The sequence below is a fragment of the Poecilia latipinna genome, unplaced genomic scaffold (assembly GCF_001443285.1).
Source record: "Poecilia latipinna isolate Pla-1442-1.1 unplaced genomic scaffold, P_latipinna-1.0 Scaffold407, whole genome shotgun sequence".
Taxonomy (NCBI): domain Eukaryota; kingdom Metazoa; phylum Chordata; class Actinopteri; order Cyprinodontiformes; family Poeciliidae; genus Poecilia; species Poecilia latipinna.
The window spans coordinates 498,700-525,769 of NW_015113023.1; the positions used below are offsets into that span (position 1 = coordinate 498,700).

At 38.3% G+C, this 27,070-nt stretch overlaps 2 protein-coding genes across 5 annotated transcripts in view; both read right to left on the reverse strand.

The window, feature by feature from the left end:
• fnip1 (folliculin interacting protein 1) overlaps positions 1–26,066 on the reverse strand; it is a 36,419-nt gene extending 10,353 nt beyond the window's left edge. Inside the window, exons 1-11 of one of the 4 annotated variants that reach the window (XM_015037482.1) lie at positions 25,868–26,066; positions 14,123–14,252; positions 11,238–11,372; positions 10,874–10,974; positions 9,649–9,723; positions 9,393–9,484; positions 8,563–8,646; positions 5,899–5,970; positions 3,926–4,061; positions 2,365–2,566; positions 2,055–2,140 (exon numbers count right to left, since the gene is read on the reverse strand). In XM_015037482.1, coding sequence (XP_014892968.1) covers positions 2,055–2,140; positions 2,365–2,566; positions 3,926–4,061; positions 5,899–5,970; positions 8,563–8,646; positions 9,393–9,484; positions 9,649–9,723; positions 10,874–10,974; positions 11,238–11,372; positions 14,123–14,252; positions 25,868–25,959 — 1,205 coding nt within the window. In that variant the 5' untranslated portion in view covers positions 25,960–26,066. Of the gene's footprint in view, positions 1–2,054; positions 2,141–2,364; positions 2,567–3,925; positions 4,062–5,898; positions 5,971–8,562; positions 8,647–9,392; positions 9,485–9,648; positions 9,724–10,873; positions 10,975–11,237; positions 11,373–14,122; positions 14,253–17,347; positions 17,433–25,867 lie in introns of those variants that run through there. The other 3 variants (XM_015037483.1, XM_015037484.1, XM_015037485.1) reach the window with 3 other exon arrangements.
• A 385-nt stretch (positions 26,067–26,451) lies between these two features.
• Positions 26,452–27,070, reverse strand: part of LOC106950550 (uncharacterized) — a 7,720-nt gene continuing 7,101 nt past the window's right edge. The window contains exons 8-9 of the mRNA XM_015037486.1: positions 27,045–27,070; positions 26,452–26,991 (exon numbers count right to left, since the gene is read on the reverse strand). The exon at positions 27,045–27,070 is cut by the window's right edge and continues 341 nt beyond it. Coding sequence (XP_014892972.1) covers positions 26,969–26,991; positions 27,045–27,070 — 49 coding nt within the window. The 3' untranslated portion in view covers positions 26,452–26,968. The remainder of the gene's footprint in view (positions 26,992–27,044) is intronic.

A 27,070-nucleotide genomic window follows, 5' to 3' on the forward strand; every position in this document is an offset into this window, starting at 1 on the left:
ACTTCTGGGATCATTTGTTATCGCGGCAGAGGAAAATAAAAGAATTGCAACAGACGTTACTGTTGTGTCGTGACATTTCTGCTGCTGTAACTTTTATGTACCCATGCCTCTGCTAAGTGCGCAGCTTATCTTTGCCGGCATGCGTGTGTGTCCACCCTCCTAAGACGTCAAAGCCACATCAGCACTGCGGGCGGGAATATCTTCCAGTTTCTTTCTTTAATGTTCCATGAAGTCAAAGCCCCGTAATGGCAAAGGTGGCCCCCCCAAGTATAGAGGTGAAATTTTGCAGATACTTCTCCAGAACAGGCCATAAGTGTTTCTCCTGCTGGCACTCGGTATTTACTATTCTGGTGCTCGCTTGTGACCAGGTTCTGGGGAAGGTAGGGTTGCCGCTCGGGCAGCTTGGGTTGCTGATGCCAGGTGTCAACAGCCACATGACCGCAGCAATGCGGAGACCTCACACGAGGAACTGCCAGCACGCATGCAGCAAGTGAAAGTTGTGCAGAGCTTGAGAAAGAAAGGGATGTGTGTGAACAAACACTGAATTGTGTGTTTTATGACGAGCAAACAAGCAGTCATGGAACAGTGGCAGCACGTCCTACAAATGCAGAGGTCCACGTACGCGCTGATGCAGCCTAATATGTACAAGAATGTAATTAATGTCAACATAAATACAGCCTAAAGCCTTCCTGGAACTGGAGTTTCACACAGCTCGAAATAAAAACAACTTTGTTATCCGATGCCGTCATCTATCCTATATCATGGCTACAATGTAACATGGGGAAGAATGTTTATTTTTTTACTACAAAATGTGGTAACATTTCATAAAGGGTTGACTGGAAAAAAAAAAAAAAAGAAAAAAAAAGAAGACGTTTTTAAGGTGACATTTAGTGATAATTGCTTTGAGACTTTGTTTGGCATTTATCTAATTGAACGTTTAAATGTGAATAGGACTTCCACAATAACAACTAATTTTTCTGGACAATAAATTGTCCCAGAAGTTATCGCGATAAAAGATCATATTGTTGCTTTGCGACCATTTTCAAATGATGTAATAGAACAACAGTGCAAGAACACTTTCTCAAAAATAAATAAACTTAAAATTTTAATGAACATTTAATTTCAAATGTCCAAATAAATAACAAAAACGACAGAAAGAATAATAAACAGACAAAATTGTCCCTAAAAAAAAAAGGACAGTTGAGACCAGATCAGCAGACAGAAGACTTTTATCATCCAGTTTTTGGTAAAAAGAAAAATTACTATTGCAACACACTTAAGTGTTGCAATAATCAACATTTAGACCTTTTGGCAGCAGAGAATAATGCCAAAAGTGGCAGAAGAATCATACAAGTCTAAGATTTCTATTGCCATTTAAAAGGTCAAGTCGAGAAAATTGAACTCTACTCAGAGATTGAAAAGTACTCCACGGGAAATCTCGTCTCCCTGCAATTCATCACTGTTGCAAATGAATCCTTAAGTCAAAAACATTACATAAATAATGTCAGATGGATGTAACAGTTACTTTGATGAACAGAACCAGAAATCTATTCCATACTCCATTTCACAGCCAGTAACTTCACCCACATCTAAATGATCTAAATGATGTGTGGTTTATAATTACTTATTCGTTTAAAAAAAAATCTGAGTGGAGACAAATTGTGCTTGAAGTTTAAGATGTTTGGTTTTCTGAATCTAAAATATACTTTGTTCTGAATGGAAAAAAAGAAATAATGTGGATGTCTGGAGTCTTTTATGGTTCACTATGACATTAGTTTCATGCTTGTTTTTCCACTCTTGGTCTCCAGTGCAGCAGCCACTTGGTCAATATTGACAGATTTTATTGCCAACTCAAAATAACACCCATTTATTTGCACTTAATCCTGGCAACATACAATACCGACATGAAACTGAGCAATTCAAGCATTGAATATTAGATTGTTTCCAAAGCTGCATGGTAAGTATTTGTTAAAATAAAAAAATCAGGCTGTAGAAAAAGAAGAAAATAAAATAATTTGAGTGTGAAGATGGGAGAATGTGGGTTGCAGCCTAACCTGAACTCGTTGAGCCCATCGACCATTCGGCTGTAAGCCAGAGCTCTCTGACTGGCATCTGCTGACCGCCGACTTATCTTCATGGCCTTGACAGTGACACACACACACACTTTTAATATTGGCACTGAAGTTGTTAAACAGAGAAATTTGTGGGGAAATAAATGACAAAGTGGGACAGAAGATAAGCTGAACAAATTCTAGAAAGCAAAAGTGCAAGTCAATTAAGCTGTGAATCTTATGAATAAAATTGTAAGCATGAAGGTTAAGAAGTCCAAGCAGTTTGTTTTAAAATAGACAGGTGTACATGTACCTGCTCAATGGCACTCTTTAATTTGTTCATGTGGCTTTCAAAGAGCGGGAAGTGGGAGAAGAAGAAATCCTGGAAGCGGCTGCTCTCTTCAGGGTTTGGCGACAGCGTGAAGATGACTCCGATGGCGATCTTCTTCTTCCTCATCACGCCGAGGCTTTGGCCGCCGCTTTCATCTGACATATTGAAGCTCTCCTCCACTGACCTAAACAAGAGCAGAGTTCACAGGAAGTCAACTTCAGACAACAAAACGAGACGGAAATAAAAATGCTAATCTAAAATCTGCTACTTTTCTGATTCTGACATGTTTGAGTGTTACAACTGGTGCTGGCAGACTGGGAGTGCTGGGAGATTAGCAGGCCAACAGCTGGGTTTACATTAACATCCTGTCACAGGACTGTGTGATTGTGAGCGATCATTAGCGCATAGCAGCGTCGTTTGTCATTTTCCCAGCTGTCTCCTGGCTCAGAGGAAATCCTCCAACGATAAACTTCACAAAAGCCAGACTGAGCAGAAAGACGGAACGATTCAGGAAACAGAACTTTATCTGGTGGCAAATTAAAAAACTGAATGCTAAAACTAACTTTCTATGAGTAATAGTTTTTAACAAATGCCTCATTATTTGTAACAACTCTCCTGAAAACCTGAGAGAAGCTGAGAGAGTTTGAATAATGCATTCAGATAGAAACAATCTGAATGCATTTCTATTCAGTCAGACTTTTAGTTTAACTTTAATGTTTATTAGGCATTTATTTCTTCATTTTAAAAGAGTTAACTTCTATATTTTTATTTAATTATGTTGTACGAGTTACTACTAAAAATTACAAATGTTTGGACATTTTGATGAATAAATGTTTCTGTCTTGATTTGGCTGATTTTGAGTTTTATATAATTTCTTTAGTTCATCATTCTCTATAACTGAATTTGTTTAGATCATGTTTGTATTTATACATTTTTTTAATTAGTTAATTCAGTTTAGGTTTTTTATGTCCATCAGTCCGTTTACCACTGCAGCCCTGTGGCAATAAACAATACAGTTATTAATTGCATGATGAATTAAAAGCAGCTCAGTAATTTCTATTTGGATGATTTATCGCTTTTCTATTTCTTCTCTACCAAAAACTGGATGACAAAACTCTTCATTCTGGTGTTTTGGTCTGAACCAACATTTTTTAAGGATAATTTTGTTTCATAATTAATTTTATTTGTTTATTTTGGATATTTAAAATGTTTTCCAGTTCCAGTGCTAAATATTGATCAGACTTTAAAGTTTACTGATCTTTAAGAATGTGTTCTTGCGTTATTATCCCATTATTATATTACTTGAAAACAGTCTAAAAACAATATTATTGTTTACTATAATAAAGTTGGAGGTGATAAAATAGTTGCTTTGCCTTACTCAAACTGGAACAAATTAAAACATGTTTTATAAAAAGGTTTATGTTGCAAAACTAACATGACTGCTGTTCATTTTTGGATAAATCTAATCCATTTATTCAGTTTAAGATCTGCTGTGTGGATTAAGGCCGTTTTAGGGCCGATGCAGCCGCTTGTTGCGCCTCACCATCGAGGGAAAACGCCGTTCTCCAGGCTGGTGGTCTGACTGCGCAGCCATCTGCGCTGGTAGCTGGAGGCGCAGCTGCTGGTCAACGAGGAGCCGGGGGACGGGAAGGGAGTGATCAACAGGCTGCTGAGCGACGCTGCGGGGACACGAGGAGGGACGGAAAGAAAAGGAGATTAATGGAGATAAATCAAGACGGCAGGAATGCAGTAGGAGATCGACGGAGGAGAACAGAGAACAGATACAGAGGATGGTGGGAGACAAAAGCAAAAAGGACGAGTGTGAGTCAGACAGCAGGCATGAAGGGTTACTGATTCACAACGACACACGGCTCCTACACAGCTCTGGAGAAAGTGAAGTAAAATAAATGTTTCTGGTGACACACACACACACACACAACAAAGAAACAACAACATTCTCTCAAACACTTTCATTATCACCGTCATTTATTATTAAAATCTTTATTCATTTTTTTTATTTTTGCTCATTTTAATATTTAACAGAAATAATAAAAACAATCTTCATAAGTTCAAAAATGGAAATGTGATGTGGCTGTGTCAAGCTTTATAATAGTGCAGTCAAATGATTAAAAACTTTAATCAGATTAATCCCTGTGCCTAACTTTGTAAGTCTGAAATATAAATATGCATCCAGCTGTGAAAGCTCCTTCTGCTGCACTACAATTAATTAAAATGCAAGAAATTGTCAGATATTTTCACGGCAGAAAGCAGGTAATGCTGCCTCAACAGCAACTAACTTACTCCAATTCACAGGCATATAAACGTTTTCAGGGGACAACTGAGAGATAACATACATTTTATTTTCTAGTTCTTGGTGCCCAACCCCTTTCCGACACCCTGCCCATGTAAGAAACACGCACTGCTTGCACATTCTCAAAAAATGTTTTGTTGTCTCAAAAATTTTCCAGGCTTTTATATTCAGGAAGGTTTTAAGGAAGTAATTTTGTTTTAAACATTAAGTTAGAAATGTTTCTCTCCCTTCACTTCCTGTGGAGCAGTCACATTTTTTGTGGAACAATTTTGCCATCATTAGTCTTCCATAACACTGGTGTGAGCTAAAAGAGAGAGACAGAGGCGTTTATATCAACGCTGCAGTTTGAATAATTGCACATTAAAATGTTCAGATTTTAACAACCAAGCCTAATAATCACAGAGTGCCTGATACTGCTGATTAGTTATGTACAATATGAGCCACAAAAAACTAATGGAGAAGCGTCCTCATTTAATAGATAAGCATGTTTGCATGCGCGTGTGTCGGAGTTGGACAGGAACCCTCCATCCCGGCGGCAGTGGGAGGCGGAGGCCAGCGACAAAACGAAGATGACAGAATGCGCCTCGATTTAGAAGATCATTTACTCGAAGCTGGTTTTGAGAGCGGCTATATTTAATCGGCAGCATGTGACTTCTGTTTGAGCACCAGGCCCAATACCAGCCATGCCAACTGGGTGTTATGTTTGTGGAGGGGGAGGCGGTGGTGAGGGGGCAGAGGTCAGTTTCCACTGGACAAAGTTTCCAACTCCCTTCTGGGGTCATTTTCCCTCCTTTTCCTCTTGGATTTAAATATTTTTCAATCATTTGTTTCTCACTTGGCGTATAAACAAGTGAAACTGCAACTGAAAAGCCACTTGATAATAAATAACAGCCTGTTCTCCAGTTCTAAGTCTTGTGACCCTGATGAGACGTTAGAGCGAGTCGACCGCATCGACACAGTTAGTGCTTGGGGAGAGAAACAAAAACAAAACACTTGCTGTGCGACACACACTCGAGGAAGTTCACACCAACACAAACAGACTAAAAATACATTTTAACTCTGTAATTGATTTGACGAGAAAATGTGATGTAAACATGTTGGTTCTCCCAGTCAGAATGAACTTTAAGCCCCATTCGGAGCCTGTTTGGTGAGGCTTTCAGATTGTAGGTCAATCCGGGCTTTTCCTGACAGTCTCATTAACCTACCTGACCTGGCGATGCCGCTGTCCCGCTCGTCATGTGGACCTCGGCCCGGCATGTCCATCGGGTGACTGTGGCCTGGACGAAAGAAGCAGAGAAAGTGACGAGTTGGCTTAGATCATATGTGTCAAACTCAAGGCGCGTGGGCCAAATCTGGCCCGCCAAAGCTCCTTATGCGACCTTCTAGTTTCTAAACACTAATTGTTCTTAAATATTATGTTGGCAATCAAGTCAATGCAGTTTTAGTAAATAATATAATTTACTGCCAAATTATATTTAGTCTCTTCAGTTTTTTGAGAATTTTCATCGAAATTAACGCACAATGAACAAAACCCCGCACTTCTTTGCACCAATATATTAATGGGAAAATTTTTTTTTTTTTTTTTTGAGAAATATTCTTGTACTAAACAGCTACCTGAGCAATGATGTCAGATCTCTACGGTGAGTAATAAAAATGAAATAAGTGCAAATATTGCAAATATTTCCAAATTAGTACCATAAACACGTTGATTTTTATTACAAAATAAAAATCAAAAATAAAATTCAAAGAATCAAAAAATTCTGGAGACACTGAAAAGATTCTCAACAACACCATTTCTATTTTAATTGTTTTTTTTATTTTTAGATTTTAGCAGTTTGTGGATGGGTTTTATCAAAATATTCTGGCACAACCAGCTCTTTAAGAGCATTCGTGATCTTGATTTGGCCCAAAATGGACATGAGTTTGACTCCCTGGGCTTAGATGAAAAACCACTCAGATGTGATTAATAGATCGGAGAACAACTTAAAAAAAAACACCCCAAACTCAGGCTACAACAAAGGGACGGTTATAGCCGACCTTTGAACTGTTGCCGAACTCGGAGGTTCTGCAACTCAATGAGGAAGTGTCCCAAAGAGCAAATAAAGCAACAAACCACCACTGCTGTAATATGCTGATGATCAGCTTTCTCAACAGCAGCTGATGCCACTCAGAGACTCAGTGTTTTGAGGGGAAAAAAACTAAGTGATTCCTCTCAAGACTGAGGTGTGAAACCACAAACACAACGTGAATAAAAGAGCCGCAGATCATGCAGTGTGGGTAGAGATGTTGGTGGATGCGTAGCCTTTCCACTTTACAGCAAGAACAAAAGTTTTTTTTGAAGGGAGGAGGATTTAACCACCGACACTGAAGGCAAATGAGTCATCTAAAAATGAAAGAAATAAGACAGGATCTAACTTTTAAAAAAAATCCCAAACCATCCATTCTACGCCAATATCTTGAATTTTTCCTCAATATTGGGTGAATAGTCTAAATTGTTTAGAACATTAAATAATGCATTGATAAAGACATCATCACAGAGGTTTAGAATATTCAGGAATAGGAGAGCTAATGTGTGATGTAGATTTTCCCTTTGGACTGCGTCTTGAAAAACTGTCTTGTGTTTAACATGGATACCAGCAGGAATATCCCTGGAGTAAGCATGCTTCGGTAGTTTTCACAAGCTTGTTTAAAAGTTTATTAAGGAAAAACAGGAGAAAATGCAACTGCCCAGTTCAAATAAAGTCTAAAAAGCTTTGCAGAAACCGTAAAAGCAAGTGGGTGAATAATAGAATAGAAGAGGAGGAAAAGAAACTAAAGTGATGACTAATACTACAGTAACCAACACCATGAGCCCACCATGCATTAATAAGTCTGCAATGCACCTGGTCAGAAACTGCAGGCTGATGTTTTCACAAAGTCTCAGTAAAACTTCACGACCGTCAGAAGAAAAGCTGCAGAAGATATCTGAATTTAACTAGAAACTGTAACATTTCTAGTTAAATTTACCGATTTAACTAGAAATCAGGAACAGGGGTGTCCAAAGTGCGGCGCGGGGTTCATTTAGAGCCCTTGCAACTATTTTGGGCGGCCCAATTCAGGAATAGCCCAAATTTGATTTGATCCGCATTTAAAAATCATGTTGGGGTTTTTCACTGATGCCAAGCTTTTCAGAAGAAATGAAATCTAAAAGTGGAAAATGTAAGGTGCAACACAAAGTATTCATCCAGGTTTAACTTATATTAACTTATATTAGCAATAAATTAAATAATTAAATGTTTTTCTCTGTCTTGCTTTTTAAAACTTGTTTGAATAAATAAAAATAAAATAAATCAGGAGTGAGTAAAATTCTGCTCCTGTCGCAAGAAAGAAAAGAATCTAAAAAGGATGATCAACCTGTATTTTATTTTTATTTTTTTAAATCTGGCAAATCTGAAAAACCTTTTTTGTTTAAAATCTACAACGTGTTACAAATCGCTTCTCTACAGAAACCCGACTCATTTTATTATTTATTTAGCTGGTAAGCAACCAATACTAAAATGGTGTTTGCAATTACATTAAAAAAATTATAATTGTTCTTTCAAATGGACATTTTTGGCCCCCGTGCTGAAAAGTTTGGACACCTTTGTTTCAGAAACAAGCAGAAAACCATCTGATAAATTTCAGCCTGAACGTTACAACCCAGGTTCTTTGCAGACGTGCTTTATTACGGCATGCTTTAACAACTTTTATCATCTCTACTTGCAGGACTAACCACACATGCATGCTACACCGACAGTCACGTCCTGAGCAACCGCCACTACGGCAAATACAGCTGCTACGCACACATGCAACTGGCACACGGCATTCGTGGCCAGTTTTTGAGCGCCAACCTGAAAAGAAAGAGGCGCTCTTGATGAGGCGCAGCGGGCCCTGTTCAGAGAAGGCCCGTCGAGGGCTGCAGAGCTGAGAAAATCCTGGGCAGCAAACAAACAAAACATGGAGGAGACATATAAAAAAGAAAGAGGAAGAACAGACAAACACATGAACCATGATTAGTGAGTGGATAAGGACGAAAGCCAGCGGTCTCCCGCTGATGAACCGTCTCGTTAGTCAAGATTTTTAGTCTGGAAATAAACAGATAACTGGACAAACAAGACAGCTGGTATCATTCACAGGAAACACAACTTTATAAGTCATAATTTATCATCAAAATCAATCAGTCAAGGTGTAAAACTGCACATTTAGTGTTTTCTGTGAGGATAAGAAAAAAGGAAGTATACAAAAGGATAGAAGCTGCCAACTTATTTAAGAAATACTTTGATACTAATAGGAGCATCTACAACCTGAACTGACTCAGTTTCTGCAGAAAGCTGATAGTTTCAAAATCAGCGGCGAGTATAGAGATCAAAGATTCAGGAAGGCACTAAAAGCATTTATGGTGTTTGATGAGGAGATGACTCGCTCAAATATCATGTGATGCAGTTTCTACCTGTTCGTAAGGGGAGTTGAAACGCAATAAGGAAATGCTGGTAGAGCTTTCTGGCAGGATTTCATGTAAACTGGAACACTGAGTTGTCTTAAAGTGAGAACACCAAATAAGTCAGGTGGTGAACTAACCAAAGGCATCGAGTGGGGTCAGGAAATTATCTGTGCAGTGAGAAATGTGAATGTAAATCCAGTAGAATAATATGTGGCCTGAATAACATGTCACTGTGGTTACCTATGCTCCCTAAAAGACTGTTGGGCCCCATGTGTTGGTCTGGCCTCAAGGTGTTGCTTTCTGGTCCAATGAACTCCAGGCTGTCCTGCAATCTGTAAAAATGATTCATGAATTTAAAAACTTCCATATGAAAACTAAAACTTTCCATGATAACTGACGGTTATTTGACACAACGAGGAAGACGTTTTTAGAAGACTGTTTTTAGTTTACTGAAGTGACTGCCATGGTAATGAAAGTGAGACAGGTGTGTGCTTACGTGTTGAGACTGCCGTACGCGCTGCCTCCAGTCCGGGCGGTGAAGACCTTACTCAGCATCAGCTGAGGTGGCGATCTGATATGGCAATAGCACAGGGCAAAGGTCATCAACATGTCAACTTAGAAATATTCACGTGTGTGCAGCAGTTATCCTTCTTATCTCTCTTTTACCTTGACTGCATTTATTCTCTCTTTAACTGGCCATTTAATGTCTAAGCAAGGTGTCCAAAATGCGGCCAGTGGGCCGTTAGCGGCTGATTTTGTGCGACTCCCAACCGTAATTCAAAAATTATAAAAAATTTGGCCTGCAGATGCAGATGGAGGTTTTTAATTTGTAATCAGGGTAAAAAAATTATTACCAACATAATTTTCTCACAAAGAAAAAATGTAAAGTACAAAATGTATTTGTCTTTTTATAGCCAATTTTTAACATCCATCCATTCATCCATTCATTTTCTTTACACCTTTGTCCCTTAGTGGGGTCGGGACAATTTTTAACAAAAAGGTAAAAACAAATTTATCCAAAGACTTTTACCAAAAAAAAAAAAAAAGTTTCTGCACACAAACCAGCTTTTATTCCTCATTAAAACTTGGCTAGATGTAGCAAGCGTTTGGAAAGAAAGAAAGCCAATCTTATTTCTGCAAATAAATTTATTCAATCAAACCCTTTAATTTAATGCAGCAAATATGCACAATCTACAACATTATATTTGGGCCATTGTAGAAAAAAATGTACATTTTGCTAAAATAAAAATAAAATAAAAAATTGAGTGACTTCAGAAGTTTTCAAGAAAAAAGGCAAATTCTAGTTTCAAAATTTTAAGATTTTTGAGGAAAAAAAGTTTAAATTTTGAAATTGGCAGAATTTTTTTATTTTTTTGCAAAAAAAAAAATCAAATACATATTTTCTAGAAAATTTCTGAGATTAATCAAAGTTTCTGAGTTTTGCCAAAAATGTACTTACTTTTTTTTTTATTATTCCTTTCAAGTTTTGGACCTACAGTAAATATCGGGATATTTTATTTGCTTGCGAATTCTCTACTTTTCAGTAGAGAATTTTGACCCACGTGGGAAAACATTTGGACACACCAGCTCTAAGGGACGGGCTAGTTTTAAATAAATACAACAAACTGAATGTAAAAATATGTTCATCTGTACCAAGTGAGACAAAATAAGAACTTTAATATCAGATCAAAACTCAAATGTAGAAACTGTAGTTTTCTGACCTGATCTGATGGATTTTGAGTGTTGATCCTTTGTAGCTCATGGCTACAGAGCCAAACATCATCTCTCCCAACATTACTACATCAGATGAACACCTCGAACCCTGAAAAGGAAGGCTGTCGTTTAATACAGTTCTCCTGATAAAACTAAAAACCAGTTAGAAGTTATGAATATGGATTTAACTGCACTGCTTGTGTTAGAAGTTCTGCTAATTGTCAACATAAGATGATTTAAACTGATTAAAATGCCAAATATATACTTTTCTAAATGCCTATTTAATGAGAGATGAAGAGGCAGGACAAAAGGTGACAAAACACAAATTTCTGAAGGGTGCATTTAATTTTTATTCATGTCTCCAAGCATTACCTGGAAGCGCTGGCCGTGCTCCTTGGATTCCCTGTCAGACGTGCATGAAGAGGAGCTGTCCAGGGAGCTGCTGCTGCCTCGTGTTGGACGCAGCTGGCAGCATTTCCCAAACACCTTCACCGGGGCGTCGGTGCTCTGACAGTTACAAACAACAAAAAATGTACATTTTAAACATCCAGCCTTGCACTAGAGTAACCTTTTAAGACCTAAAGTTGCTTAAGAGGTTTAGAACTTCAGTGCAGAATAAAAGTACATCCTGTAACTTTTATATTTCAGTCACAAACATCTCATCTTTTATTGTAATTTTACAAAACCCTCTCTCAGGCAGCTGTTAAAGCACAATATTGAAAAAAAGAAATTATTTTGCATTAAAATGGCTGAACTTCTGAAGCTAAAAGTGACTTTTTTGTGGAAATAAAGTCAAACTGTTGGTCAAAACCACAGAAACCTAACCTACAGGCACTTGGGTAAACAGCTAACAGCAATGTGAGCCCAATCAGCCCGAGTCATGTGCCTTCTTAACTTGGCAGCCTATTCAGGAGGAATGCATTCGGGAGGGAGAGGGCGTGTGTGTGTGTGTGTGTGTGTGTGTGTGTGAGCTCTAATAGCCCAGCTGAAACCAGAGTTGTAGCCCATGTAAAAGAGAAAGAAAGAAGAAAGAAAGAGTGCATAGAGAAAATAAACAGATGGTTGGGGAAAGATAAGAGTTGCTTCATCTCCTGTAATCAAGTTGAGGCCAAAAATAATTGTGCAATAAATTTCACAGGATTCTGAAGCACACCTACATGATAGTGAGGCTGTACTGAGTCAGGGAGCTTGTGTTGGAGTATGCACATGGGTGTGTGTGTGTGTGTGTGCGTGCGTGCGTGCTTGTCTGCTGCAGTGCAGTGTGAGGTATATACAGAGTCCAGCAGCATGTGACTGGCAGTCATATGACTCTTTGAGAACTCGTGACTGAGCAGCGCTGCAATCACTCTCTTCCTCCTCACCCTCCACCATTCCAGCTCCACATCCTTCTTCAATTCCTGTTTGTTTATTTCCCTTTTCATGCACAATCGTTTAATGTACCTGGATAATCTTTTTTTTTAATGCATCATTCTTTGTACTGCAGATTCCTTTATTACTTAAGGGAGTGGTTCTCCATTACCAATAACAGTGTTGCATATTTGAGCTGCTGGTTTGGCCAAATAAACTCTACAAAAAGAAGAGGAGGAGAAAAAGAAAACTCAAATAGCTTGCAAAGCTTTAGCTCTGCAGAATGCAAAACAGGTATTAACAGCTTCAAGCATTAATATGTTAGTATAATTCTTGCAGAATTTTTTTTTTTTTGCTGAAATGAGCTACCTGAGTAAATACAAGGGAACAATTTGAGTAAAACAGATTTTGGTTACTTCGTAAGCTTCAGAAAAACAAGCATGAAAGGCTAGAGACATGATAAAGAATATAATCTAGCAAAATATGGTGCAACAATACAGAGTTGATAAGGAAGAGAATATGCAAACCACAGGGGAAGGTGATAAGGTGGTGGCATCTAACAGAACATGTCTGACGTTTCACAGAAGTGAACATCACAAGACATTCAGTAAAAACTGAAACGACTTAGTTCTCCCAAAGAAATGAGAGCCACCAGTGCTTTACCATTTTAACATGGATGAGAGGTGGAGCAACCGGAGAAAGAAAAATGTAACAGAATAATCTGAAAAACAAAACAGAGGAATCAAAATGCAAGACCAAGAAAAAAAAACAGATTAAGACCAATCAAAAACCAAACAGAACCGGTGAATGACACGATGTCATGTGAGAACGAAAGAATGCTGCTTACACACACCCTGTCACCTGATTGTATTATTATTGGAGATAAGAGCACCAGAACAAACCAGTCAGTGTCAGATGGCAAAACACCACATGGTTACAAAAACACTGCGCATTTCATTTAAAAGTAAGAAGAGCCACTGCATGTTGCCATTTGCACAAAAAGTGGCCAAAGAGGCATTTTTCTTTGAAGATTTATACATTGACACACACAAAATTACATGTGTGTTGATAAATATTTCAACACTAGCAAACCAGCACACAAATGATAAGATCTGCCTAGGAGGACATGTCCTCAACAACTGATCACAAGACTTCAAAATGCTTTAGACAAGTCAGCAAACCAGCAGATAACTCTACTGGTTTCTGTCATCTGATACTGGACGTGCGCCGAGTAGCTGGTTGGTGACCAGAAACAGATGATTCCCAGCTTGGATGTTCAAAAACTAAGAAAAAATATCAAAACTTTGTTTCTGATCCATGAATGCAGCATAACAATACCCTGACAACACTCTTCAGTACTGATGCCGCTACTGAGTGAGGAAGGCTTAATGCCACATCCTGACATTACTAATCTGTAATATAAATGCTAAAGTCTGTTTAAAAAGTAAAGTGTCAGTAATAAACTTTGCTTCAACAGGACTGGCCTCTCACATCACTTCTGCTTCACATAAGTGATGCTTGTTCATCACAGAGAAAATTAAAACATATTTTAATAGTTATAGGAAAATAATCAGTGGATCTTCATTTGATACTGATATAATAAATCAAAATTGAAAAGATGGCTACCACTCTGTTCTGGTGAAGGAAAAAGCTTGATTAAAAAAAAGCATCTTAACTAATTTGTTTTGCTCTCAGTCCAAATTTCCTGACAAATTCTCTCTGCTCGTCTCTGTTCTGGGTCAGTTCTCTAGGTTTTGTAGAGTCAAAGCAAGCCAACCCAAGTCATGATTTTAGTTTAATTTAAAGTGTGAAAGAAGATCAGGTGGAGATTTTAATTGATTGCTGCTACAGAGAACAACGCTGGGCCTCGGAAGGATGCTGGACAGAAACAAAGTAAACATGTGACTCACGGTGATTGGGGTTTCCTCTGTGCCCTTTTTCTTGGCATTGGAGTCAAAGAGGACATTTCTGCCGCGCCTCTCACAGTCCTGGTACACGATGAGTCTGATCTGACTGGGCTCCAGCTGGGGAAGAGGCCAGCTAAATGGGGGATTGATGGATACAGGAAAGAGGGACCAAAAGGAAAAAGAACAACGGCAAAGGAAGATGAAGATTGGAAACAAGAGGATGGAAGATGGGGAGGGGGACAAAATGATAAAAAATTAGAAGTTATTAAACTGAAACCTAGAAAAATAAAACTATGTATAGTAAAAGGAAAGATGCATCACATTTTTAAAACATTTTTCACATAAAGTTTTGGATTTAGAAGAATTGCGGGTAGGAATAATTCCTTTTCTAATATCTACCAAAATGATTGCCATTGCAAGATTTTTTAATATCAAGCAGCCCTGCTCTGAGTTCAAAGAAAAAAATGAACATAAAAGGAAGGAAAATGCAATTCCAGCTTCCTTCCTTTGAGACGGAAACAGTTTAATCCTCTGGACGACTGAGAATCATCCATTTAGATGTAAATATGGGTTACTGGTAAGCTGGTAATAAACACAGTTTAAGCTTCCAACGTTTGCATATGGGCATGGCAGATCCAGCCAAATCCACCTGCAGGAACAGGGGGCGGAGGGGTCAAAGGGCAGCAAAACCTGCTCCTACAAAACCACCACAGATCTATTCAAACACAAAGCTAAATCTATAGTTCTGTACCAATTAAAACATGAGTCATTATCACTTGCCTACAAATCCATCAGATTATCTGAGTCATTATTAAGCCTGAAGGCAGTCATCTGCAGCCGAAACTGCAGAGTGACTTCCAGTCATGGGATTGGATTCACTGACCAGCTGAGTGAAAGAAAACTTTGTGATACAGTCAGATCTGCCAATGCAAGCAGATATCTTGTGAATAAAGTCTATTTGAAAAGCTGCTGACATGATACCCCAACTTCCTCAGAATATATGCAAAAAATGGGAGATAAACATGAACTTTCACACCCTTTAGCTCGTCTTACCAATTATAAGTATATGTGTGGATATTTGACCCTTCAGCGAACTCTGAAAGACCCCTTTGACGTGAATGATTTACTATGAGCTATAAAAATGACAGCAGACGCAGAGCTGGACCTAAATATAGCTCATTAACTGGAAGCAGTGACTCTCTCTAAACACAAGTGCTGAAATCATTGATTGATTAGGAACGACAGTAGAGGAACAATTGTTTAACAAACCAACACACAACTTCACACCTAAAGCAGCTGCTCAGTTTTTGTTAGGGAGCTCTGAAAGGTCAAGGAAGACCTGTTGATGCAGGCCTGTGTGCATCATTCCCATACATCTCAGCTCTGTTTACCAAACAATGGCGCCCAAGTGGTGAACACCAGAAGAGGCAAAGTCATGTAATCAAGAAGGCGATCAATGGAGACGACAGTATTTACTCATCTGCTTCCACTGCTGCATCGATTATTTGTTGCCTCATCCATAAAAAATACTGAATAAAACCAAGCAAATGTATATTACTGACATTTGCTCAAATTCAAAACAAAAAAGCCTTTAAGCAATGATAAAGTATAGGAGCCTTTTTTCAGCCAGCTGACAGGTAATGTGTAGCAAAAGGAAGAAAAACGGCAACTTTGACAAGTGCTGAACAAAAATGACACTTTTTCAGGATTTATTAGGAATGCAACAGGCTGACATCTCAGACCTCCATCTGTTTATATTGCACCATATGCTGCATTTGACAAAGTCTCTCAAACGAACCCAAATAATTCTGTTGATGTTGAATATCAGTTTCTATGATCCAAAAACAAACAGTTGAGTTTGTCCAAGCTACAGGGATTTACCACACTCACCAAGAATCTTCAGCGCATCGCTCCAAAAACATCAAGACGCTGCCCATCGTCTCACCAGACACTCAGCTGGTTCTGCTGGTGTTTTCTGCTCATGTAGCCGTTTCACGTTAATGTTTGGCACCTTTGCCAAAACCAAAGCCATCTTCTTCAGTTTTCCCTTTTTGGCTTGAATCCGAGGGAAGGCCTGACCTCTCACCCAGTCTGAGTGCTTAGTGTGTGACGTAAACCCTGCCTCGCTTGCATAATGGGCTCAAATTGCTTTCTATGGGGGCTGGGTCAATATAGACCTCACAGACTCCAGTGTAAGAAGACTCGGGGTGTTGTCCAAGTCTACAATATGCATGTTTGCAGCTGATGAAGGTTTTAGTCATGAATTTGGCCTCTGTACAGGTAATATGGGGCGACACTTCCAGGAAACAGAACAAAAAGAATGAATAGTGCATTTTAAGTTGATCATTTTGCTTTAGTTTTCAAATGCAAAAATTAAAAATAATAAAAACACTTTAATATTGTGATTATTATTGTTATTTTACAAAAATGCACTGAAATAGCAAATCATAGACCAAAAAAGAAAAAATATGATTTTCTGTATTTGACCTGCTGATTGAAATTGCAAATTCCAATCTGAGATTGATTATTATCTTTCAACCACCAAACCAAAAACAACTTATTTGTAGAAGAAAAAATATGTAATTTTTCAAATCCAAAATGATATGATCATCTATATTCCTACGTCACAAAAGGGACTCATGACCAAACATTTTTCAAGATTAACATCAGCAGTTCAAACTTCCCAATGAAAATTAAACTTGTAAGCAAATTTAACATCTGATAAATGCAGAAACCTTTGAGCCGAAGCTGGAAAATGAGCAGAGGAAGAAGCAACCGTCAGTGACCATGTGACAGTCACAGCACTGATGGAGCAGAGAGGAGTCATTCATAAAAGCAGCACATGACTATGCGACTCCTACATTCTTGTTTGTCTCTGACCTGATTGAGTCAGAACCGGTTTAAACAAAGTTTCTCAAGGAGGCAGGTATAAGAGGTAGACACTTCCTGGAGATAATGCCAAACTAAAAAAGAAAAAACCCTCTTGGTATGTTAAACATTAAATTTAATGTTAAAAACAAAGCAGCACTGCTGAAATCAAAAATCCTCGTAACCCACATCATAAGGTTTGCTCCATAAAAACATTCAAACTATCAACACCGATCGATTGGATGGGTGAGGCTGCAAACGCTACAAAAACATAAATGTTTGCATATCTAGTTCTGAAACCATAACCAATGCAGCCCTGTGGGACCAACGCACGCCAGGTCCAACGTTACCCACTCCTACCTGAGCATCATCGCGGGTCCGCCAGTCTTTCCCCAGCCCTCTCTCCCACTTATTTCTCTCCTCTCCGCTTCTCCTCTGCCAGCCAAAGTGGGGGTCTAAGAATAGCGGTGGACTAAATTCACACAACAACATGAGACTATCAGGTGATCCCAGCAACACTGTGTGTGCTGGACAGTACAGAGCCAGCAACAGCAGCCAGCCTGGACTGCTGACAGCCAGAAAGCGCTGCTATAAGACAGTGACAGAGGGGATTTGTTTGTGTATTGTTTTCTAATCCGACTCTTTTTGTTCTTCACTCGCTTGCGTTTCCTCTTCCCTTTCGTTCCATCTTCATCCAATAAATGTAAATGAGCAATTACTGGATTTTAAAACAACGCTAAGACAGGGCAACATCAGGACTCTTAACCTGACAAGACATGTTCCACATGTTAGTTTTAATAATTTGCTTAAACGGTAACTAAAAAGCTGTGGATTCCCAGTTTATACCTTTGACACATTGGCAATGTATAATTGATGATAAATAATTTTCAACTAACCATCTTCAGTTTTGCATAAAAATAAGTTTATTTCAATTAAATCCTTTTTTTTTTCAAATTGCATATCTGAGGAAGTATGCTGCATACCAAATCTACAGCTTATTTAATGTAATTTAATCTGCAGACAGGAATCAGGTTCTTCTCTTCACCTGAAGCACAAGTTAACATAAAACGGCATAAATGCACCTTAGCAACATGCATTGCAATGCTTTTATGCATTTCAGTATGCATTAGTAAAAAGAAAGAAAAGTGGAGAGTAATTTTAGGTGCATCAACAGGATCAATAAGAGTGGCAGTACTGTTACAATCCAAACAATACCCTCCCTTTGTTATAACAAAGCAGTCTAGTTTCCTAGACTGTTTTGAGTCTGACATCAGCCTATACTGACCTCAAAGAGCCCCAGCTCTCCCTCTCGATTGCCACTGGAACATCTGTGTGTCACACACACACACTGAGACAGTTACATAAACATCCCTACAGCCTAGGTTGTGTGACGTTCTTCCGGTTGTGTGCTGCAGAGGACACTGTTGGGTCCAGCAGCGTTGCCTTAATTAGTAAAATTTCTAAAGACTCAAAACAAGACTGGGCAGAAATATTTGGATTACTGCAAGATTTAAAACACAAACCATCCAACATTCTGGAGTCATTCAAATTTGAAGCATATTTAATGCAAAACTGTATCAGGTTTCCTAGAAAATCCATCAACCATCTCGCTCTAACGTCACACCGATGTTGCAATTAGTTACCAACTGGGCCTCTTTGCTTTGGAAACCTGCCAGATGCATCATGGGTTTAACCTACATGTAGCAGCACAAGCAACTCCCAGAGCAGAATGCAGCGTATGGTACTTTAAAATGCATGCATGCACGATACTATTTAGATCTTTATGCAAAGGTGTAAATACTTACATATCCAGTTTCTCAAGTGTTAATGTTTTTACATCTCTCAAGAATGTCTTGAAGGGGTTTGAATTTTAGATATTTCATCACCAAAACAGTTGCTAGAGCAACTGAAAAAACAAACATTTAGTTTGAAAATGAGGCTTCAAACACACCAAAACTGCCACAGGGACTTTCTTATACACCTTGAAAATAGACAGGGATGAGCAACAGCATGTTGAGTAATAAATGACCTACAGCCATACGATGCTAAGCAGCTGATGATTAAAAAGTTACTGCAGTCGGTTACTTTATGCTCTGCATTTATTTGATGATGTATATGAAAGTTGACATCATCTGCAACCTGGGTGATTTTGATTTTAGTATTACCCGGTAAACAAAACTGCAAAACAAACATTAATACACTCCAAGTACTCCTTACTTAATGACGGAATAAACATTTAGCTGAATCAGCACCGATAATGAGTTTCTGACTGTTTCTCCCACAGAATCACATGAAAGACACAAACAGAAGAGGTGGAAGGCGAGTCAAAATGCAATTCCCAATAAATGTAGTGTTAAACATTGGAAAATTAAGATTTTAGTAACAAAAGTATCTTAATAGGAAGTATAATGCTTAGAATTTGCAGTGAGGTGGGAAAAAACTGCTTCTAAAACTCATCAGGCAAATGAAAGTAGGTTAATTAGGTAATGAGTATTTCATTTGACTTCTGGCACTGGTGGTTTTGTCCTCTGAGACAAATCACTGTGTGACAGAAAACAACAGAAAAACTAAATGCTAAAAATTCTTAAATTATGACAGAGACAGAACACAATGTGTACCATCCATTCTGCACAAAGTTTATTGTCCTCTTCTTCCTTTACCATAAAATATCATTTCTACAAAATAAAAAAGGGGAAACTGTGGAGTCGAAGTTAAAATTCTTATTTTGGGAATTGAGAAAGTGGGCAAGTTTGTTACCTTCAAAACTTCTCGCATAGCAACGGCTGCGCTTACTGTTCTTTCTAAAAATAATTTTATTTAGACCCGTTTCTATTATAACTGTGTGTAGCCATGAGTGATTTGTGGCGTTTGATTTTCGTAAAAGTATATCTTTATCGTGTCCCCTGCAGTTCTTAGAAGCATGAGTATGGCCACTTGAAATAGTGTTGATAGGAACTCGATGACCGCCGCCGTCTTTCTAGAGCCTTGGCAGGCCTGCAACGTGAAGCCAGACCGTGCATATGAAGGCATCGTCCTAATAGGCTGTAAATTTACACATTAACAATAAATCCTGAGAAAGACACTGAAGGCACATCGGTGTGCATGTGGGCTCTAACTTGAAAACTTGAGTCAACCTACCTGCAGCAGGACAAGTGAAACCAGATCTACATCTCAGTTATGGAACTGGATCATTAAGCCCAATTAGTAAGAAAAGCATGAGCCTGAATCATGCATTTTCCTGCAAAAAGCCAAACAGCTTACATCAGCTTCCGAGAAGCTAAAGAACTCTTACATGCAGCTCTCTTGGTTATAACGTCTGGTTATTGGTTCATAGGGTGTCAGAAAGCTACTACACCACAATGGTTGAACAACTGGCGAGTTGTTATAGAAACCTATTAATGACTTGGTTTGAAAAGGAAATGAACTTCTTATAATCTTACACCAAGAGTGAGAAATTACCTGGTTAGCAAAGTGGGGAACATTAAAGACATTTTGCGCAATTTCATCTCATTTTTAAAGACTGTGGAAGTAGACAAGTATTGCTTTTATTCCTTCCTTATTCCCAACATTTTGTCTGTTTACCTGCAGTCGTCCGTCTCTACAGGTATTCCAGGTGCTTCAAGTCAAGTTTATATAGTTGAGTCTTAAAGAACCTTGAGTAGAGAAAGATGAGCACAAGTACATAGCAAAGACCTTAGAGTATTGGGACTTCAAGCATTTCACATGACAAGAAAAAGAGACAATCACATCTTTTGAACAAGTCACATGAAAACGCAGATGGTAGTTTTCCCTGTTGCTAAAAAATGTAGATGAGTTGAAGTGCAGATGCACAGCAGATTGCAGCAAATCATTTTCTTGCCTCCAGCAGAGTTTTGATATTATTAAAATGCATATTCTTAAACAGGTCCAGATGACTCATCCCATCCTACTGAGCTTTGTGCCAGTGACTGAACATGCAGCCATGTGATCATTCCACAACCATGACAGCCAGAGACTGATGAAAGCCTCACATGACACACACAGTTATGAAACTATGCAGTGGAGGAAGGATACCATGACAATCAGCAACCTGAGACGGAACTTCTCCTGAACCATCGAAAACCAGAAAGACTTCTATAAATAAATAAGTCAGACCCAGCTGAAGGTTTGTCATCCTGTTCTAAATATGAAATCAACATAAATAGAAATATTCTGCATTAATTGTGACTGAACAATACTTTTTAAGGAAAACCCCACAAAATTAAACAGCTACTGACAAGAATTTAAAATAGTCGTCACACTTCTGGGAACTTTGTAGCTGACGGCCATCTTGGCAGATACCAAGCAACTTATGACAGTTGCTATGACAACAATAAACAAGCCACAGGCTTAGAAATATCTCTCACCTTATTCCTAACTTATAAACCATATTAGCACATGACAACCATTACTTGATTACAATTTGAGTACTCTACCCACCTCTGTATACCAACATAAATATCAGTGATATTTACCCTAAAATTAACTAGCAAAATTCCAGGTGCTTCAAGCCTCTGATCTCGAGTTCGCACTCAAGATCAGAGGCAGCTTGTCCACATCATCTGACATGTTTCCATCCGAACAGCAGCCAGTTTGTTTATACTCCTCTTGATTGGTCAAGAGTGTCTATATAGTTTCTTTTTGTTGATCTGGAAGTCATGGTTCATCTACACTTTGGGATTCGCTTGCCTACCAAGATGGCGCTGGCCACTTCTGACTCAGATTTGTGGGAACCAAGTTATTAATATACTGCACCTTATGGAACTAAACATAAGGTGCAGTATATTAATAACATCTAATTTATAAGCAGCTGTAATTCACTAATCAAGTCGAAGAGGAAGGTGATGCTGGGCAGAGGAGAGAGCGGAGGCTGGTGAGAGCTGTGACTGGCGAAAGGATAAGCCAAAGGCTCTTGGTGTAATGTACAGTATGCGTCTCTGGTCATGTGCTGCGGCCAGGGAAAGAGGAGAGGCTTTTTAGGCTTTCCTGCGGGGTCATCCAACCTGCTGCCCGCCGCGATATTCTGGAAGCCACAGCGATGCGGTGTGACAGTGCTTCTGATGGGTGAGAAGACATGCAGAGCGCAATGGGTTTGCAAACCCAGTTGGATTAAGATATTAAGTCAGAGAGGATTTTTAAGTTAGAACTGAAATATCTATTTAAAATCCATCTCCTCATCTCTGTAGTCCATTTCTGTGCTCAGACACATTTATCCAACCTTATTTTTACATTAATAGTCACGTCTTAGGCCAGAAACGCTATAAAACTCTAAATATACCATCAATTGCTTCTTTTTATCTCTACGCCAACAAATCTAACTTAAGAATAAACCCTAGTAGACCTGCCGCAATAAAATCGCATAATAAATTAAAGCAAGCACAATAATTTCTCTATCAAAAACCAGATTATAAAAGTCTTCAGTCCAGTGCTTTGGTCCCTAATAGCCATTTTTTAAGGATAATTTCCTTAGAGGCTTCATAATTCATTTTATTTGTTGTTTCTATTGTTTTATTTATTTTGGACATTAAATATCTTCCAGTATTAAATGTTCATTCAAATTTAAAGTTTATTGATCTTTGAGAATATTCTTGCATTATTATGCCATTACCATTATATTACTCAAAACAACAATATTTATTGCAATAACTTCAGGGACAATTTTTTGCCCAGAAAAATTTGTCATCGCAACTTAAAGGAACAACTCTATTCAATTATTCTTACACCGTCAATTGCTTTTTTTTTTATTTGTACTCCAATTGATCTAATTTATGACTTTAAGAAGCACCTCTATTTTGGTCCGACTATCAAAGTGTCCTCTCCAAACATCTCGTCTCACAGATTTCCCCCCTCCTGAGCCGCTTCATGCTTGATGAATGGACAGCCTATGCCAGAGGTATGGAGAGCACAGCTGACCACGGAGTTAACAGAAACGCCTGCTGACTGTCTGTTTGTTCTAGGACTGATGCCAGGCACCCAGCCCCACTTAGCCCCCACACACACGCGCACACACCATTTATACTGATGCTGCAGACCATGGCACCTTTGCAGCCACGGAACGTGCTCAGGCACAGACTCGGGCCAAAGTGCAAGCAGCACCACACGGAGGTGAGCTTTGAGGTCTGCTGGTGGTTTTGTCCAGCGGCAGACACACGGTGGGAGCAGTTTCTTTCACTCACCAGGTATTTACAACTAAAAAGAGCACTTCCCCTGACTGGCATGCCTGACCCTGAACAGGAATGTGCACAAGAACACACCATGCTGTGCCACCATGCACACCATGGAGCCAGAAATCAACCCGGGAGTATTGGGTATCATGCTAACCAGGTCTGTGACGCATCGCTCGGTGCACTTCTCCATCACCTTAATAAAGTTCTCACACTGATATTCCTTAGAAACCAGAGTTGGCTAGCAATTACACTTACTTGAATAACTTTTCTGATAAAATGTACTTTTAGGAGTGTTTTTCACTTTTACTTGAGTAAAATGTCTGGATTTTCTGCCCATTGAATGAAACACAAACATGTTTTAACCAAAGATTCCCCAGACCCTGCAGTTTTTTTTTTTTTTTAAAAAAAAGGTTTTGTTGGCTCTTGTGGCCTTTATTTGAAAGTAGTTTGACAGGAAAGAGGGTTATGAGAAATGGGGAAGACATGTGGCAAATGTTACCAGGCTGGGAATTGAACCTGTGACCGCTGGCATGAGGACTGAGGCCTCAATACATGGGTTGTGCTTTGCCCCTGCGCCACCACAGCACCCAGACCCTGCAGTTTTTATTAAAGTTTTATAAGTTTATATTGAAAGAAACTGATTTTTTTTTTTTGCCTTTAGTTTTTTTTTGTAACTTATTTGAATTATTGTCATTTTAGTCCTTAAAATACCAAAATTTGCAATTTAAAATTTTATAATTTGGTCCATTTGATGATGTAATTTTTAAATATTAAACAATTGATCATTTAATCAGTTACTCCGTACTTGAGTAGACTTTTCACCTAATACTTTTTTACGCAAGTAGCCATTTCTTGAATGGCTACTTTTTACTTTTGCTTAATTAAGAGACATATTTTTCTTCAAGTAAAATTTGTTCGTACTCTAACATAGTATTCACCTTTTATTTTTACTCAAAATAATTTCCCAACAATAAAGGATTTTTCTATTCAATGTAATGATTTTATGAACAAAAACCTACATTATTTTTTTAAAGAGTCAAGGAATGGACATGAAAACTGTTGCCGATGTGACATTTGTGATTAAATATGATGTTTCATGGCATTGTGAATGTAAAACCAAAAATGTACAAATTATTTAAAACAACAATTATTACTACTTCAGCCAATATAAAGATTGAGTCTTTTAGTCCATTTTCATGCTTGTGCAAAAATAGGGTTAGTGTAAAAATGTAATTGTCTCCTAAATCTAAGAGCTGCTTGTTCCACCTTTGGAGGAAACAACTGAAATCAAGCATTTGTGATAACTGCCAAAGATTAATTTCCATCACTCAAACTATAATACAGCCATGCCAATGCATCTCAATGGGATTTAAGTTTGGAGTTTGACTAAAACACACATCATCCAGGTACAGAATCAGCAAATTGGCCACAGAGCACCACAATACAATAAATGTGACTTTTGGGGCAAAATATGTCTCAAAGCTCTCATGGCTGCATTTCTGCCATTCTTATAGTTGAATTATCACCATTAGATATTGTATGAATGCAAAGTAATTTTGGTAGGACGACAAATCAAGGGAAAGTTCATAATTTTGTTTACTACATTTCTAAGTATTGGCTTTATAACGGTTTGTTCCTAAATTTCCTAACTCTTGGATGTGATACTTCATGTCAGACAAATGCAAGTTATTTCATAATTTTTCAGGTGTGGCCAAAATCAGCTTTAAAAAATATGTTTTGATTTAACAAGAGGGCAATTACTTTCACACACGCAAGTTGGCTAACATTAGTATTTGAAATATTTGTGAGACAAAAAACAAACACTAGAAATCTAAGATAAAAAGTAGCTTATTGACAGAACAGAGTTTAAAACCAGGTGTTTTGCAGACATATGGCTGCAAACTCAGAAATTAAATATAAAAAGCCCCTGAGAGATTATTAGAAAATATTTTTGCAATCACTCATTAACGATATAAACACTGGGGAGACAAATGCATGATCTGGAACTGATCTAAAGAGGCCAACTGAAGCAATCACATGCTCTCCACCGCTACCACAGCACACAGTGTCCTCCGCTAATTGACTGCACTATCAGGGAGAACAAAACCAAGAGAAACCACTGGTACTTTGCTCCATAAGAACTAAAATCAAGCAGCTGTCGAGGCGTACATTGATGATTTCTCATCACAACAATGGACCTCTAAAAGCTGTAACCAAAAACAAAGGAGTGGGGGATAACTCATTAAGGAAACACGATAACAAAGAGGAGGACGCTGCTTCTGGAACTCCCAACACAATAAACTGCTCAGACCAAACTTTAAATGTGAAGTATTTGTCGGTAAATTCTGATAAACAGCAGTGGAGCAGGAATGGTTCAGTGAATGAGCGAAAAGTGGTTGCTAAGGGATGAGGGAACCATCACAGCGCGTGCAGCAGCAGCAGCCTTGTGCGCTAGCATTAGCGTGCTAGCTAACAGTACCAGCAGGCACAACACGTCTCTCACGTCTTCGTGGAGTTTGCCTCAGTCAAGTTCAAATAACAATATTATACAGGCTGTTTGCGGACATTCTGCTCTCAATTTAAAACAAGTATCTCCTGAAAAGTGTTAAGACAGCAATACAACAAAGCCAATATCAGAATTAACGTTAGCGTAGCCAAGGTTGCATACAAACATTGACACACACACAAAAGGTACCTGAAAGCTGGGTCCTCCTTGCTACATCTCGGTGGCGGCGACGACAGCGCATTTCTCTTGTTAAAAAGTTTCTGAAAAAGGGTCGGAGGCATTTTGTACCAAAAATAAATTCGGTACACGCTCTCTTTTGTTTTCACATCCAGGAGCGAATCTCGTTCCTTGTAACGATCTCCATGGGTGTCATAGTCATATGACGAGCATTAGTCACAGGGGCTGCTTGGTAACCTGCTACTTCATTTTGATTGGCCAGGCACGTACGCGGCTATTGAGACGGATTTACGTGATTGGCTGGTATTTTTGGTGAAGTAACCACGTTGTAAGTGTGTTCGCTATGTTGATGTTTTGTCGGAAATCGTGTCGGCGTGAAATGTATTCGCAGAAATAACTTAAACTCGGCTTTTAACCAGCTGGTAACACACGAGCAGTCATCCATTAAATACGTGCACATTGAAATATGATAAGTAAGCAAATAAATGTGTGAAAAAATATTTCACCTTATATCGCAAAATCTTTATTTATGCAAACTTCTAAATCAGCAAAAATCTTCAAACTGACAGACATAAATAATGAAAATATAACATGCATATATTACACATTTCATTTTTATTATGTTTTACGTTAAACTAAATCCATCGAAAACGCAAAACATCACAAGTATACATATAAATAGAGAGAAACACAAAACACAACAAATACAAACATACATATTTTTTCTTTTAACACAAAAAAGTTATTGTTACATATATATATATCAAGGGTTATTAAATACATATCTGCCACCTAGTGGCCATTTTTGGTAAGTACATTTTAAATGTATTTTAGCAAAAATTAAAAAAGTTACGAGTATCAGCAATGCATTTAAATCAGCCGACAAAATGAAAATATAGCGTTTCAGACACCGTTTACAATTATTGCCAGAAAAAAAACCCATAAAATGATTAGTACAGATAGTGTTAAATTAAAATAAGGTGTAATACAAAGAAAAATATGTAAAGAAAGTCAAACTTTTACTTTGATCATGTTCAAGCAGATAAGTTTTAAACTTCTACCTATTCCCTTTAAACATTACACACTAAAGGTCGTATCTGCTTTGCACAACATCTATTCAACTCCATATGCTTCACTGCTAATTTCCATTTCCATTTAAGCATCTCATACTGAATTGTAGTTTAACTCTTGGTTTGCATACCTGATTTGAAAGGA